General features: G+C 42.2%; 1 protein-coding gene across 1 annotated transcript; it reads right to left on the reverse strand.

Annotated features, from left to right (window-relative positions):
- Positions 1 to 408: 408 nt before the first annotated feature.
- acot11b (acyl-CoA thioesterase 11b) lies at positions 409 to 14,099 on the reverse strand. The gene is made up of 16 exons (XM_079505814.1): positions 13,864 to 14,099; positions 12,316 to 12,507; positions 11,746 to 11,815; positions 11,546 to 11,606; positions 10,751 to 10,852; positions 10,418 to 10,553; positions 10,132 to 10,285; positions 9,399 to 9,518; positions 7,954 to 8,092; positions 7,080 to 7,135; positions 5,371 to 5,437; positions 4,935 to 5,018; positions 4,317 to 4,450; positions 3,603 to 3,734; positions 3,217 to 3,343; positions 409 to 1,939 (listed from the first exon to the last, which is right to left on the reverse strand). The coding sequence occupies exons 2-16, from the start codon at positions 12,503 to 12,505 to the stop codon at positions 1,712 to 1,714; spliced, it is 1,800 nt and encodes a 599-aa protein (XP_079361940.1). The 5' UTR covers positions 12,506 to 12,507; positions 13,864 to 14,099; the 3' UTR covers positions 409 to 1,711.
- Between the last annotated feature and the right edge of the window lie 2,259 nt (positions 14,100 to 16,358).

The following is a 16,358-nucleotide window of genomic DNA, read 5'->3' on the forward strand; positions in this document are numbered from 1 at the left end:
TACACAAACACTCAAAATTGTCCATTCATTGTCAATGGCATTTAATGTTTGTGTTAGGACAAAATTTGGTTACACACACCAAAAGCTGGACATAGGATGGTCCATCTCCCCTCAAAAAGAAGTCAATCGTCATCGTTAGGCAGATTTTTTTTTTTAAAACATTTTCAGGAATAGAAAGCCTGCAGTTTCTATTAGCTTGGATTCCCCATTGATGATGTCACTGGTGGACAGGTTTCTGAACTGCCCACAGCCCTCCTACAGTATGAGACACAGACTGAGTAGAAAATAATTGTGGCATTTTATCATGACACTAGTGAGGACCAATTATATGAAGGTAGGTTGAAAAGTGGCGAAGTGGTCCTTTAACATTTATTATGCAATGTTAACAAACTCAGGCAAAAATAATCCTTTGATCAATTGTATTTATTGTTTTGAGTTATAGGAAATTCATAGGCACATGCCTTTCTTTTGGAGTGCACTTGTTTCAAATTCAAAATGGTGTCATTGTTTCAATACATTTAAATGTTCACTCGTACTAATAATCAGACAGATTAAGAGCTTTACTCAAGGAGGTAGAAAATATTTGTATTACAAAAACAACACGTCTGTAAAAAGACATGCCCTTCCAGTACTAACTGGCCTCTAGATTATCCATTGCTAATGTCTCACATACCAAAGTATTATCCATCAACCTATGGATTAGTATTGCACAAAATGTTGTAGCATTATTAGCTACAAAATAATTCAATTCTATAATAAGAATCTATTATTAATGTAATCCTATCATTAAAACAGAAAAAAAGTGATAAATACAGAAACAGTGTGCGTTTGCTTCACCAGGTAAACAGTACTGTCCTTAACCCATTCAGGACGGGAACCCCTTTTGGTGTTTTAAGCATTATGTTATACTTTAGCTATTACCCTGAAGAAGGCAATTTGTTTGCCGAAATGTTGGTAACCCAGTAAAAAGTATTTTTTGCATCGTGACTACGAGCTGTGCGACCTCTCCTTTCTAATTTCATACTTGCGCGGCACCGAGTGCCACGCAGCAGATAGCAGATCTACGAGCTTGTAGATCTGCTTTTTTTTTGTAAAATCTTGAAAATGGGTCGCAACTCTTTGATTATTTATTCTTTCAGAGCGAACGTTTTTAACTCAAATCTTTGCTTCTGGGGGGTCCCTGGAACAACACATTTTCAGATGCGGGTCCACGGCCAAATACAGATAATTCTGGGGGTCCTTAACATGAAAAAGGTTGAGCACCACTGACATAGAAACATAGGTTTTTCACCAGCCTCGGTCCTAAATGGGTTAAGGGCAGATTCACACTATGGTCCCGGGTGTGCACTCGGGACCACTTGGCAGATGTTGTGGTAGTGTGAATGCTGCGTACCGTTTCCCAGAGCGGATCACCTAACCGTTCCCGGGGCCGCATGGAGGTAGTCTCTGGACCGATTGAAGTGTACTAGGATACAGATCAATGTGAAAGCATTGAATACAGTTGAATGAAGTGTACTCGGGTGCGGAAGAATCAAGACCACTTGGCAGTTGGATGACAAATCTTCCAGGTTGGACTGAAGTGGAAGTTGAACTCTGTTCAGTTGAAGCCGAAGGTGTTCAGTGCATACATGGTTATGGCCTCCCCAAGAGGCACAGCCCCTCCCAACTGCACAAAACCAAAATGATGGTAAATCGCCGCAGACAGGCAGTCCTACTCTTTTATATGACAGTATATTTCATCATCATCATGGGAAGAGTAGACCATGGTAGCAGGGATGGGTCCCAACACAGGAAGCTGCATGGCAGCCGGGCTGTCCTTGTTGACTTCCAGGAAGTGACTGCAAGCATTGAAAATGGAGTAGAAGCTGGAGGAGAGGCCAGCGATGTCTGTGGAGATGTAGGGAAGGACACCCGGTGTGGCCTGGTTGTAGTACGTGATCTGAAACAAAACATGAGCAAAGAAATTAATGTTGAAATTAGTACAGGATGTTTTTCCAACTACTTTATCAAAGATTTCAATTAAGGGCCTGGGCTGGTAATCCAGCCTGGCAGTGTGCCAGGGGTTCCACTCCCAATCCCGACGGCCTTTAATGCATGTCACCCCCCCGTCTCTCTCCCCATTTCCTGTCAGCCTGCTGTGATTCTATCCCTCTACAACAACAAAAAAATCACACCCGTGTGAAGTGAGTGGTGCAACTCTGTGTGAGGGTCCCCGGGGGGTCCCCTTAAGTTCCAGACCCCCAGGAATGCACCCAGGGGGCCGGGACGAGTTACAGTGTGGGGCTCCCTCTACTGTAGATTTCAATTAAGGTTGCCAACACCACTGGTACCATACCATTATTAGTGATATTACTACTAATAATTGCAGTAACACGCCCTGAGGGCGATTAGCGATTAGTGACGGAAGACTGCTGGGCGAGTGCTGGCGCTTTGGCATGGGGGGTCAGATCAACATGGAATGAATTCTGTACTGGCCAAATAAACTAAACTGAACTGAACTGAATATGGAGCGTGTCTTGAGTATGCAGGGTTTGATGAGGTCAGATCAACATATGGAATGTCAGAACAGGTCAGCTCCATATATGGAGATCTAAGGGTCGCAGCGGGGGCAGTGTCTTGAGTGTACAGGGTTTGATGAGGTTTGGCCATATATGGAGCGTGTCTTGAGTGTACAGGGTTTGATGAGGTCAGATCAACATATGGAATGTCAGAACAGGTCAGCTCCATATATGGACATCTAAGGGTGGCAGTCTGGACCCTGCTAATGCATGGTTGGCTGCGGGAGTACAGCATTGACAGACTGTCTAACAAAAGAAATCACACCCTTGTGAATACATCATACATCATCTCATTCCGGCCAATCACAATTTGCGTCCTCACCTTCGTCTTCAATATTTGTGTTTACACAAACACTCAAAGCTGGACGTAGGCCCCTCAAAAAGTGACGTAATCTCCAAACAGCTATTTAAAGCGATCATTTGTTAATTGAGTGGTCTTCTTTCTCTCAAGTTCTCTCTCAAGTGTTGCTATGGCTCATTGTGCATATTGCGTATAGCTTTTTTCTTTATTGATTTATTGCTGTTATTGTTATTGCTTGACCCCGTCTTATCGCTGCTTGCAGCTATATTTAATATGTTTATCCATTTTCATCTACAACCAAGTTCAAACCAAATAGTGCATGCATGCAAAGTTGTGTGCCTTCCACATTTGGCTCACCTTGGTCACAGTGCTGGATTCCTCCCAGATAGTGAAGCCAGCACAGAGTACCTCTCCCCTGGTGTAATCCTCAGTGGGAGGGTGGGTGGGCAGGGTGACAGAACGCAGGGCAATCAGATACGGGTCCCTGAGAGGGACAAAAGAGGATAATGTCAAAGGACAGAATGGTAATCAAGAAAGGGGTGTAGTGGAGTCAAGATAGAAGAAAATCTGGTTATGACAATGTAAGAAAATGTCAAATTATGGGAAAGCCTCAGTCACTTCTGAGGTGTTATTATACAGTATTGGTTGCACAATACTGCAATGTACTCCAATGTACTGGACCGTAGTCCATTGGTCAAAGAAAATGCCGATCATAGTCTGTGAGTCTCATTGTGGTAAAATACCTGGCATCACATGGCTTCCTCCTGGAGGCCAGCATGATGAAATCATGACCTTTGCCTGCTTTCCTGACGGAGTGTGTAGCGACACGATAGATAGTGTCATCCTCATCTGCTTGGATGATCAGATGACACTCCCTGCAGTGCCCATAAAATAAGACATTGGTGAAAAACTCCACTTATCAAAAGATTTATATCTTTAATGTACCAATATGTCCCTGTTGCTGTCAACATCGGGACAGGCACTTAACGAGACAAATGTGTAATTTCTGTTTGCCAACAACCACTCTGCCAAACCACTGAGGGTTAAAACTGTCCGCAGCTTCCCAAAGTGAAGCCTCAACATGTATCATTATAAAACCTTGTTGTTGCCTAGTTATTTGCCACAGAAAAAGGGATGGATGGTGCTGTTGTAAACTTGCCAACATTTAAATCTGCTCATTACTTTGCACAGTGAATTATACTTACTCAAATATAAAGCTAGAAGCAATAGTATAAGCAATTGGGCTGGTATGGCAACATAAGCCCAATAATTTCAAATCATTATTGAATTAATTAATAAATGAATAGTTTATATAGGTGCTTTACCATAACATGAATAGATATTTCAGTTTGGTTTACAGAGGTCGCATACATTGAAAGTGTACAGAGAAGGTAGAACATCCACAACTACCACAATTGCTTAAGTGGCAAATTGCAAATGTAAATTATATGTTTTACTTATATGTTTTGTCCCATTCCTGCCTCCTCCTCAGGTCTGAGAGTAGGTGGAAGGTTTGCTCTGCTGGGACGCTGACATGCGTCTCCACTTTAAAACACAGCACGTGGTTCTCCTCAAGGGTGTACAGGCTGACCTGGGAATGAAACCACATCCAAAAAGCAGAGGATTATACCTCAGTGAAACCATTGGATCTGTAGCCACATTCCTTTCACGGCAACGTAAGAGTTTACAGAATGTCTGACTGCTGGAAAGCAAACACTGAAGTGTTTAACACAAAATGGATGTGTGACAAATCATGAACATGATAAGTGTATAGCTTTAGCATGGTATGCCTATACTTCTGCCCTGCTCCTTCTAAAACAGATTTCCGGTGCAGTGGGAGGGAGGGGGGGGGGGGGGGGGGGGGGGGACTAATCCTGAAGAATCAGCCTCCAGCAAAGAATGTTGTCTTAGTCCACACATGGCTTCAAAGTTTAATAAAAACCAATGTGAGTCTGCTTGGAATGTATTTTCCGCAATAACAACAAACATGAACGGATAACGGAAGGCAGTACAATAACAGATATACAGTATGTCCTACAATACCCATAATCTCCAAATCTACTACCACTACCAACCTTATTCTTCTCGCTGGTAAGCATCCAGTTCTTTCTTGCAGCCATCAGATTCAGTGCTGATACGTTGTTGTAACTTAAGTACATCTAGGGGGGAAAATATTGTTTTTAGTGAAGCTAGAGAACTAGAGAATTGCTTTATTTTTGTACGTTAAAAAGGATGGATACTATGTATACTGTATACTGACTGTATACTGACCACATGCTGTACATACTGCATGTGTGCCTTTGTTAGCTGTTAGAAGGCTGTTTTTTGACTTTTTTCCCAGCTAAAAACACAAGGTGCACTTCTAAAATGCTCATCCAAATGACCAAAGTGGAAAATGTATCAACTCTCAGCAACCAGATAAAAAGCCAGTTGTGAACACACACCCATTGAAAACAAAACAAAACATACTCAGGGAAAAACTCCATGGTGGACATAGCTGACATGCAATACCTGGTTACTTTGGTCCCAAGGTACTGACAAAGGCACTTCAGTTTGCTTGCAGGAGATGATGTACTTCCTGTAAATACAGTTGTGAAGCAACACACTGAGCAATGAACAAGGCTGTCATTGGTGGATGCAGCATGTTGCATTCATATCAGCTAGCTCAGTGGTTTTCAAACTTTCGGTGCCCAATGCACAACATATATTGTCACAACTTTAGAAAAATAGACGTATAAACGTAATGGTCCATCTACAAGCTCACAATGTGCCACATGGCAACTATAATGCCCAAAATAGGGACACCCGGGTGAAAGTGTACACACACACACACACACACACACACACACACACACACACACACACACACACACACACACACACACACACACACACACACACACACACACACACACACACACACACACACACACACACACACTGTATTGGGTAAGTAATCTCTCTGACAGATTCTGCTAACAAAATCTGTCAGCACCACTGCCCTAAACATGATTGATTGATTGAAGGATTTATTAACAGTTTTGGAGAATTACAGTACTTTTCAAGCACAACTCAATACAAGACTGTAAACTGTGGACGACACCAGGCATAAAGCATTACACTTGTTACTTGCGCAAGCAGAGTGTGCAAGTAATGTTATCAGTCAGGTGCTACGATGTGTATGTCCCTTAGCAGCTGATATGACGTCATATGCTGGCACGAAGCAGACCGTGCAGGTGATGATATGTTTCAGTGTCGGGTGGATTAAAAAAAGGGACATACGCATCAAACCACCCGAGTAACCATATTATACCACTAATCAACTCAGAAATTACATATAGACATACACATTATTATATAGACATATGAGCATATGACGTGATGAATATATGTACCAATGCCAGGGTATAATTGGTTATCGATGGTGACGTAACGATGACATGTTTCAGTGTCGGGTGGACTAAAGGTAATGCCCCTATGTATACATGTATGTAATCTGACACCACTGCCATAACAGGCATACTTCAAAATACTACTTTTTCTCCTCCAAAAGCAAGGTACGTAGCAAATAGCTAAACCTAGTAATTCAATATCGCAAACGTTCCTTCACAGAGAGGCTGAGATTTGAATGTTTGTAGCGGTCTACAGTACTTGCACGCTCTGCTTAACAAGCAAGTAGGCACTCAACAGAGTGCAGTTCTAGTTTACAATAGGGTCCACCATGTTCAATTCATCATAACATTTAGAGACATACAAATATACACTACTATAAAAGCCAAAAACAGGAAATTATCATAGAGGAGGTAAAAAGGGGGGGGAAAACATATACAATGAGGGGAAAAAGGGGTGGGTGGGGGATTCAGATGTAACGTTATTAGTAGGAATAAGCCCGGGAGGAAGTGGACTAAGAAAGGGGAGGAGCCAAACCAAGTTCCTGTTTCTTCTACACAAAAAAAGAGGTCGTGCCACTAGAGGTAAAAACATTATTATTATTTTTTTATTATTATATTATTATTATTTTTTAACAGAATGGGTTCCCAGATTGGAAAATGAGTGCAGACAAAGTAAAGCTATAGCACATAAAACTATTATATTTTATATATTTACAATTTATAACTTTGTATAGTTGTACATCCCACACCTGGACTTGTCTTATGGCACAACCACTTGAGAACCACTGATCTACAGCTAGCTAAGCTGACCTCAACAGAGATACTGACCTATCCAAGCGAATCTTCTTTCTGGCAATAGCCTCTTGGTAGCGCCTCTTGCCATCCTGTGAAACAAAGATCAGACACAATATTAAAGCTAATCTTTAAAAATCCTTATGTATCTAATATCTATCTAATCATAGTTGTGACAGTCATAGATATGGCATGAATATGAATAAATGCCGAAACAATAACAAAGCTAGAGTCATTGTCACCACCACATGAAACCTAGTGTCCCTATTCTGGGGAGAACAGACAAAGAGATTTGGTGTACAGTAGAGGGGAAAACGGAGTGGACCAAGTATAGTCTTGGGGGATCCTAGTCAACTACAGTACGTATAATAAGCTTTAAGTGGTTAATAACCCAGAACAACAAGTCTACTATAGAGATTTATGTAGATTTCTTTGACAAGTGTAGTTTGATGACAAATATTTGTCTACAACTTACACTGTATACCAGTGGTTCTCAAAGTGGGGTCTGGGGACCCTCTGGGGTCCTTGAGGGGGTTCCCGGATTGATAATGAATTAGTTAATTAATACAACAAGTTTAACCACTTTAACTCTACACACATCGGCAATTTGCAAATAGCAGATCAACATGCTCACAATGCACTGTGGTGCAACGTGTTGGGAGCTTGTAAATCTGCTATATTAAAAAAAAAAAGGGAAATGACGTGGACAAACATGAAACATTTTAGGAACACAAATACTTTCAGATTGGGGTCCAGAGCCACTGCTGTAGGCTACAGACATGTAGAGAAAAAGAGGAGACCGACATCAAAGCCCAGATGGTTAGTTATGTAATGTCCCTTTCTTTGCTCTACATGAGCCCTGTGCGCTACAGGCTGCCTCGTACAGCCATTGGCCGCGATGAGAACTCACCACGGGCTCAGGTCGTATCCGTGGCAACGTGAGTGGCTTCCTGTCACTGTCCAGCACCACAAAGGTCATAAAGGCGGTATTTATATGACGTAGAGGCTCTCCACCCTTGTACGCTTCTGCACACACCCCCACCTCCATACTGCGAACATACACACGTGCATATGTATGCGCGTGCGTGCGCACGTACACACACACACACACACACACACACACACACACACACACACACACACACACACACACACACACACACACACACAATTTAGTCCACTGATTCTGGGGTACTAGGGACCCCCAGGCATCCTTGAGGTTGTTCCAAGGGGTCCCCAGCTACATGATGGATAGTGTAAAATAGCTCGAACCAGTGCTGATTATTTCGTTAGGACCCGCTACAGTGGTGTTCGATACGAACTTAACCGGGATGTGGAAACCTCTACTTCAATGCTCTACGAGTTGCTTAGCCATTAGCCAGTTATTCTGTCTCATCTAGAAGACTCGTACCCAAGGTAATACAAGCCATTCAAGGTATATGGGTTGTAAAGCCAGATACCTTGATTCGTATATGTTGACCTGTTGGAGATACCGCGTGCGTTGCCTGGAATCCCAGGTTTAGAAGCCATGGGAGCCGCCTTTTATGCTGTGCAAGTCTAGTGTTACGATGATGTCACCACTGTGTATATCCATCTTTGGAGTTTCTACATTAATCAGATGTCAGCGCTGGATATCGCTGTTGTCTCCATATATGGGACTATGGGTTATCCCATATATGGAACTCTAAGTGAAAGCCTTCGCAACAGATAGTGTGGAACAAAATGGATCCATACAGTACATCTATAACCTCAGAGAGAGCACAAATGGACTTTGTTTAGGTTCCATTTGTACTCCGTGGCCTAAATGCATATTAGGCCATGTATTTGCCACTGTTGTCCTGCATTTTTGCCATGAAAATAATTGTGTAAGTATTGTTGCTGTTTGTTTTTACTGTTGTTGAGACCGAAGACAAATTTCCACACGTGGACAATAAATGAAACTAACTAACTAAACTGGGAGTCCTTGAAACTAAAAAGTTTGAGAATCACTGATCTAGCCTATACACTGACACCACGGCGCGTAAACAGCGCCTCAAACTGTGACTCCGCCCACAAACGGGGGAAGTTGTGATTTTCGCTCGTTCACTGCAATGCAATTGAGCAGAGTAGCGATTATCAAACGTATTTGCAATGCCATACGTTGAAAGATATGTTGCCCGTGGACAAGGCACGCTATCTCCGGAAGTTAGATAGCATCGACATAGATGTTTGTCCGTATGTGATTAAGGATTGGACCAAGTTGCATTGGCAGCCATAGAAGATTCCGGGGTAAATTCTTACCCCGGATGTGACGTTTTTGGGCGTTCCTGTCTAGCGTGGTGTCAGTGTATTTGAGGAAATAATAATGAGACTCACCTGTTCTTGAAGGAATTGTTGACAATAGCCTTCAGCACTAGCCTATCACCGATGTGAGACGGCCCACGGAAGTGAAACATGTCGATGGAACTCAGAGTTGGGTGTGCGTTGCACAACCGACTACAGAGAGGTGTTGGAGGAAAAAAGTGGAAAAGCTCAAAAACATGAATTTGTGGTTTGAATACATTTTTTTTTATAAACATAGGGCTATATCTTTCACCACACCTTAGCCCTAAACTTATTTGCCATTTTTCACTATTTAAAAAAAACCTTTTAAAATAGTTCAAATAGCTGATGTACATGTAGATCGGCTAGTTGAACAATTTTAAAATGATTTTCAAAATAGTAAAAAATGGCAAATAAGGGATAAGGGTGGCGCAAGATGGAGCCCTAAATGTATTTTCTTTTTTTTAACTGATCCTTTGTCACTGTCTCTGTGCTGCATTTATGATGAAACTTGTGCCTAATCTATACTCCATCATGCAACAGTGTTCCGTGCCAAAAATAGTTGACCTACAACCTCACAATGAATGCACACAACACGTTTTCAGCTTGTAGATCAGCTATTTTGGTACCTGACAGAGAGTCATATGACTAGGCATGAATCAGGCTTTGCTTTTGCCTTTTTGTAATGTTAGCAAACTAGGAATTTAAACTAGTTATTCTGCAATGATAGCCAGCCTGAAAGAAAGCCTCAACTAAATACCTAAAAAAGAAAAACTAGACATCAAACCTAGCTGCAATAGTAGCAACATTTTCCATCCAGGCCATGATCTGACCACCAAAGGTGCTGACTTGGTGGTTGGCGTGGGGTGGCAGTACCAGCTCCACACTCTCCACCCTTGTTCGCTCTGCTGGTACGGCATTCTGGTACTTCTGGCAATCCCCTGGTGAGAACACGAAACACACTGTTATTTGTCGAGTGACATGCCACAACATGTCGCTCACGCCACATCGTGTTTTTCTTCCCCCAAAGCATAAATGAGGCTTCCTGAGGTCTCATGTTGTACTAGTTGTACCTAGCTGAGCGGCGCTGCTGCTCAGTAGGTCTGTAATGATCTCAGCATGGATGAGTCTCATTCTCCTCCTCTCTGCCGCCAGACTGTATTCCATCTGCTCCATCTGCGTGTACGGGATCACCTGCTTCAGCTGCACCTGTGTGTGTAGATACACACACACACAGACGCACAGTATACAGAGTAAAGCATTTTACTTTTGTATAAAGAAGAGTCATGTGTTATTTTAAGACGTCTGCTGTGTATTTTGATATGCACATTCAAGCAAACATGCACACACCAAGGCAGTCTTTGTGTCAATATACATGATCGCTATACTGGTTTCTTGGCTCTCACCTTCCCAGCCTCAGTGCGTCTTGCTACAAAGGTGGCGAAGGCATGGCAAACCTTCCATTGATTTGCAGTGTACAGGTCTTCACAATTGACCAAGATGCCAACCTGTAAGGAACAACCTTTAATAGATCTATACAGTAAAGGTGATATTATTTTTGTTAAAATAAGTGTCAAATAACTGTATTCTGGTGGTAATCATCGCTAGACTAGAGTGTTTGTTCAGTAACAGGGGTCACCCTCTCTCCAGCTCTTTAGTAAAAATAGAAAATACATTTTGAGTCCGGTAGGTATACCGATTTTATACAATCAGGAGAGAGAACTCAAACAGGATAAACAAGTGAAATGTGAAGTGATGACACAAAGAAATGAGCAGAACATTTTTTAAATGGAAGACTTTCAAATTAATGGTTACAATGGTTACTCTCTCCTGATTGGGTGAAGAGCTGGAGAGGCGAGGAGACCCCTGTTACTGAACAAAGACTGATTACTATAAGAATATAGAGCTTTAAAATAAAGCTGATAAAATATAATCTTTAATAACTATTAAGCTACCTCAGTCATTACTGCATTTTACCAATTTAAGTAAATGTTTTATGTCCATTGCCTCCCTCTCTCCATATTTACAGAATAAAGACGGTAACATAGTTATAGTATATAGAATACTAGGGAGAACACCTCCAACCACTGCAGATGTATTAGTTATATTGTATTAACATACTCTACATACAAATAAGTCTTGTAGCTTTAATACAATTCATATTTAGAGAAGTTAAATAAAAAGAAATGACCTCCACTAACCTCCATGCTAGACGTGAACGCTCTGTTAACCTTGGCTATTATGTTGACAACTTGTCCCACCCTGGTGTAGACAAACCTCTATTATTTACTATCAACACTGAACAAAGGTTAATGTCAACAATACCACAACAATCTTGCTGTATGGCATAGGTCAAATGCATTTTCACAGTTCTTTTAAGGCTAGCACATAAATGTTTTACCCTATAGTGTGCTCAAAGTGGATGTCATCCACTGAGGCGGTGATACAGGAACAGCCTGCATGTCTCTCAGCTTGAGAGATAAGAGAGACACAGATAACCTAACTGTTCAATGTTTTAAAGGACATTCTGCCACATTGGGCAGTACAGTGGAAAAGGAAAGAATGTATCAGTGTTCATTTAACTATACAAATCTAAAAGAGTTCAACTAACACAGAGGATTTTGCTGTCTAGAAAAGACGAGATCATATCGTTGCTATCGGGCAGAAACCTTGTATCTCCATTTTTCTACAAGCTCATACAACACGTCAAAGCTTGTAGATGTGCTATTTTCTGTTGTGGGTTTTAAAAATATGTATCTGGTGAAATGAAATATTTACCAAGAGCTGCTGCTTGTGACTAAATAATCACTATATTGGATTCATTGGGGGGCTTTTTTTTTAATTTCTGAAAAGTAAAGGTTTTGGACATACAAGGTTTCCGCTCGACAGTGATGACATTTAAGTCACAGTGGAAAAGAACATCTGCTGAATGTCAGTGCAGAATGGCAGGTGGTCTGTGATCCTTGCTCACCGGACAGGCAGGCGGTGGAGTCCATCCATTTGAGCAGCTGTCCTACGCTCAACTCCCCGCAGTGATTGGCATGGCAGGGCAATACAATCTGACTCATCTTCACCTCTGTTGGGTTCCTGTACGACTCCCCGTTCTCCAGAATGAGCAGCGGGTCCTCTGCGGGGTCCGCATCTGGCCTGTCAGACGCCATCACTGAACCAGACAGACAGGGAACCGAGGGAAGGTAAATTAGTAATGTGGCACCCGGTGCAGTTTCAATCTCCCTTGTGCATTCTGTGAGATTGTTTCAGACAGGCAACTGAGGGAGAAATTGAAAATAAACAAATTCAAAAGCTTGAATGGAATCCTATTTGCTGTAACAGGCTAGACACAAAGTAGTACAACATGCCGTGTAAGAGGAAGAAGAAGAAAAAACTGAAATGACAGAACGACAGATCGAATTCTGCGCTGTTTGACACTTTGATGGGGTTTAGTTTGATCTGTCAGAAACAATCTCACAATGGATAATACATTCTGGCTATAGTGTTGACTGTGTTGTTACACACAAGTCAAGTCACGCTAGGCCTACAGACATTTCAGAATATGGAGTACCAGGAGTAGCCTATACATGACTACAAGGAACTAATATATTATTACCACTTGATACCACATGATAGAAATTTCCTCATTTGTGTTTACTTCTATAGTTCTAGATCCTTACACAACAAAATCTCTAGAAATGTGAAAGCAACATGATCATTCTGGACCACTGCCAAAGGGGCAACAAATTATGAACAAAAGAGGTTTTGTACTCAAAACAAGGGCTTTAAATAATCTGCAGCTCAATTTGTCAACTGGCAGATTGTTCAGGATTTCGCCTCGATCTCTACCACGAGGAAACGGCAAAGAAATGTACTGTAGTAGCCTAGCCTCTGTACAATAACAGAGGATGTTGTTAGCGCGCCTCAATTTCATATACACTACAGTAACTTAACTTTGACTAACTTTACAAACGGATTGGGATATTAAACACAGTATCCTTTGCGCAGTTACGGGACCACCTGGGGGTTTAGTGTTATCCTTTTAACAATCATTGTAAAATCTCTGCTATTTCCAAACTGTTAATAAAGTAGGCTATTCAATCAAATGTCACTTCTACTTTACACTGAAAAGTATTGATGGCCTGATGGGAAATATTTATTGTCTATTTGTACGTAGGCAACAGTATGTGACAGCCACAGCCAGGGTGACTCTGGCACGCACAAGTGGTCACTGGTCATCGCGCGGTGTTGGGTGACTGACAGCCATGCGACATCGTTCCCGTGACCTCTATGATACATTCCATATGCGGAATATGAACTTTCTGAAACGTGCAACGACGACGGACAGAAATAAAAACGGGTTGGTGGTCAGAATAGATGTTATATGTTAGTTATGCGTACTATACATATTACATAATATTAATAGTGCCAGCTAAAATACTCCCGATCGTGTAGGCTACAAGACACACAGAAAGTAGGTAGCAAGCTACTACTTGAACGATCCAAAACAAGATAACAAGTTCCTTACCCAACGGCCAAAGTAAAGGCTACTGCAAGGGTCTTCAGGCGTTGAAATGTCAATGAATATCAGCACACACTGTAGCGAGAAAGAAGTCTGCACTCGCACTCCTCAAAAATCTGCCAGAAAGTACACGGAGGAAAAGTCTCCGCTCACGGACCCTCTCCATTTTCCCCTATGATTTTCCCCCACAACAAACACACGCACACACACGCACAGCGGTACAGGCACGCACACACCCTCGACCTCCGTCGTTCAAGTGGCATTCTGCCACCAGAGAGTGATAACACCCCTCCGTAGTGGCTAGCTACAGTTGCGCCCACATTTTTAAGGTGGAACAATTTGGAGCGTCTGGTGAGTCCTGGTGAGAGTGACTAAACCAAATTATAAAACAGCAAAAGGAAAACTATCTGCCACATTGGAAAGAAGCAACAAAAAAACAGAGTAAACTAGAATGCCATCTGGCCCTAAACAGAGAATACACCGTGGCAGCCGTAGAAATTAGAATACCTGAGCAGCACCGTGACCGACCCAAACAAAGAAAAATCTTAACTAGGAAGGCGTACAGACTCAGTGAGCAGTCTTGCGACCGAGAAAGGCCGTCATAGACAGACCTGTATCCCGAGAGAAGACAGACTATTCAGTATGCACCCACTGCATACAAAAGTGGAAACCGAGCTACACTTCCTAACCATCTGTCCATTGTACCAACTTCCAAGACATCAGAGACATACTGTGTCGCTCGCCAAAAACAACAGACACGCTTACAGACAAGATCTTCCAGTTTACAAAAGCTTAATTAGCTTCGTAGATCTGTTATTGACCGTGACACGTCGTTTACCTTGCAGTAAGAAATAACCCTAGATTGAAAATACACCCCATGCAATTACCCCATGATAAAGTAATTGCAGTAAAGTTGGTGAAGTTCCTTAATTCTAATTTGACCTGGTTGTATTATATTTTGATCATATACTTAATCTTTTAATGGCCTTACGCAGTTACGCTAACTAATTTAATTCTGAATCTGAGTCTAGCAAATGTACCCAACTTGGTGCTGTTTATTTGATTGACTAGGCCTATGATATTTTTGGGGTCAAGTTCTCTTCCGTAATTTGGATACAGAATGAATACCAAACGAATTGGTAGGCCTACCTGATACAGTACCTACAGGTACTAGTAGGCCTAGACATGTAGGGTCAGATCAACATATCCGCCTGGGTGACAGCAGACTGCTGGGCGAGCGCTGGCGCTTTGGCATGGGGGGTCAGATCAACATGCTGAATTCTGTACTGGCCATATATGGAGTGTGTCTTGAGTGTACAGGGTTTGATGAGATCAACATATGGAATGTCAGAACAGGTCAGCTCCATACAGTATATGGAGATCTAAGGGTGTCAGTGGGGGTAGTGTCTTGAGTGTGCAGGGTTTGATGAGGGCCCAGGTAGGTAGGGCCAGACCTTAGTTTTTGGGCCTGTTGTTGAGAACTGTTGTTGAGAACTAGTTTTCTGGGCTGCCGGGCGCGGCTACACTACTAACTTTGGGGCAGGCCCATCTAGAGTTTAAATGGACAGGTATCAGTCAAAAGGGAGACATCGAAGAGGAAGGATGGATGGGGAAGGAATAGGATCAACATAATGAAATGTCAGCTCCATATATGGAGATCTAACGGCCGGGCTCCACCGGGCGCGTCAGCGTCGCGTCTCCGTCACCGTCAGGGAATGTTCCCTTTTTAATCAATGAAGGGTGGCTCCACTGCCCGCGTTGACGGAGACGCGTGCATTAAAATTGAACCGGTGCGTTTTTTGACGCGACGCGACGGAGACGCAACGCGTCCGGTGGAGCCCTGGCGTAAGGGTTTGAGGTCAGATGTAGAGTTGCTGGCCAATATTGAATAGAGGGTATGCGCATGCTTAAAGTGAATGGCACATCGAGTGGCAAAGCAACAGGCAAAGTGAGTTTAACATTGTTTAACGTTGTTTAATGCAATCAGATAGGATGTTTGGATGCATTTTTTAGTTTTTTGCCACTCAGTAGGTATTCCTGCATAACTTCCGGGTTTGATGATGATGTCACGTGCATACCCTCTATAGATGACATCAGGGGTCTCCATATATGGGCTTAATAGGTCAGGAGGCATGACATGGGGGCATGACCAACTGACAGGCGGGAAATGCACGATTTTGACCTGCAGTCAGTCACAACAATAATCTAATATAGTCTAATCTAGTGGTTCAGCTTCACTGACGCTGGTTGTGTTTATATCCCTAATTTAGCCACACATAAATAGTTTAACATAATTTACACAAAATAAAATTCATACATAAACTAGGAGTATGAGCTGGTTACATCAGCCTGGATTCTGGAAATGTAGCCTACGAGAAAGAGTAATTTTGACAGGAAATGGTCAGATTATCCTACCAATTAAGCATTTGAGGGATATTAATTAATAACTGTATTTCGTGTATTGGCATACATTACATATACGCACTCATTTACATATTAGA

The sequence above is a fragment of the Electrona antarctica genome, assembly GCF_951216825.1.
Source record: "Electrona antarctica genome assembly, chromosome: 7".
In the NCBI taxonomy this organism is placed as follows: Eukaryota; Metazoa; Chordata; class Actinopteri; order Myctophiformes; family Myctophidae; genus Electrona; species Electrona antarctica.

What these genes read in the sequence shown, in the direction of transcription:
- acot11b (XM_079505814.1), bottom strand. Translation starts at nt 12,505, where the DNA reads ATGGCGTCTGACAGGCCAGATGCGGACCCCGCAGAGGACCCGCTGCTC. An exon ending in CTCCACCGCCTGCCTGTCCG is followed by an intron (nt 11,816 to 12,315) that starts GTGAGCAAGGAT and finishes TTATCTCTCAAG; the next exon opens with CTGAGAGACATGCAGGCTGT. An exon ending in AGGAAGCCATGTGATGCCAG is followed by an intron (nt 3,344 to 3,602) that starts GTATTTTACCAC and finishes TGTCCCTCTCAG; the next exon opens with GGACCCGTATCTGATTGCCC.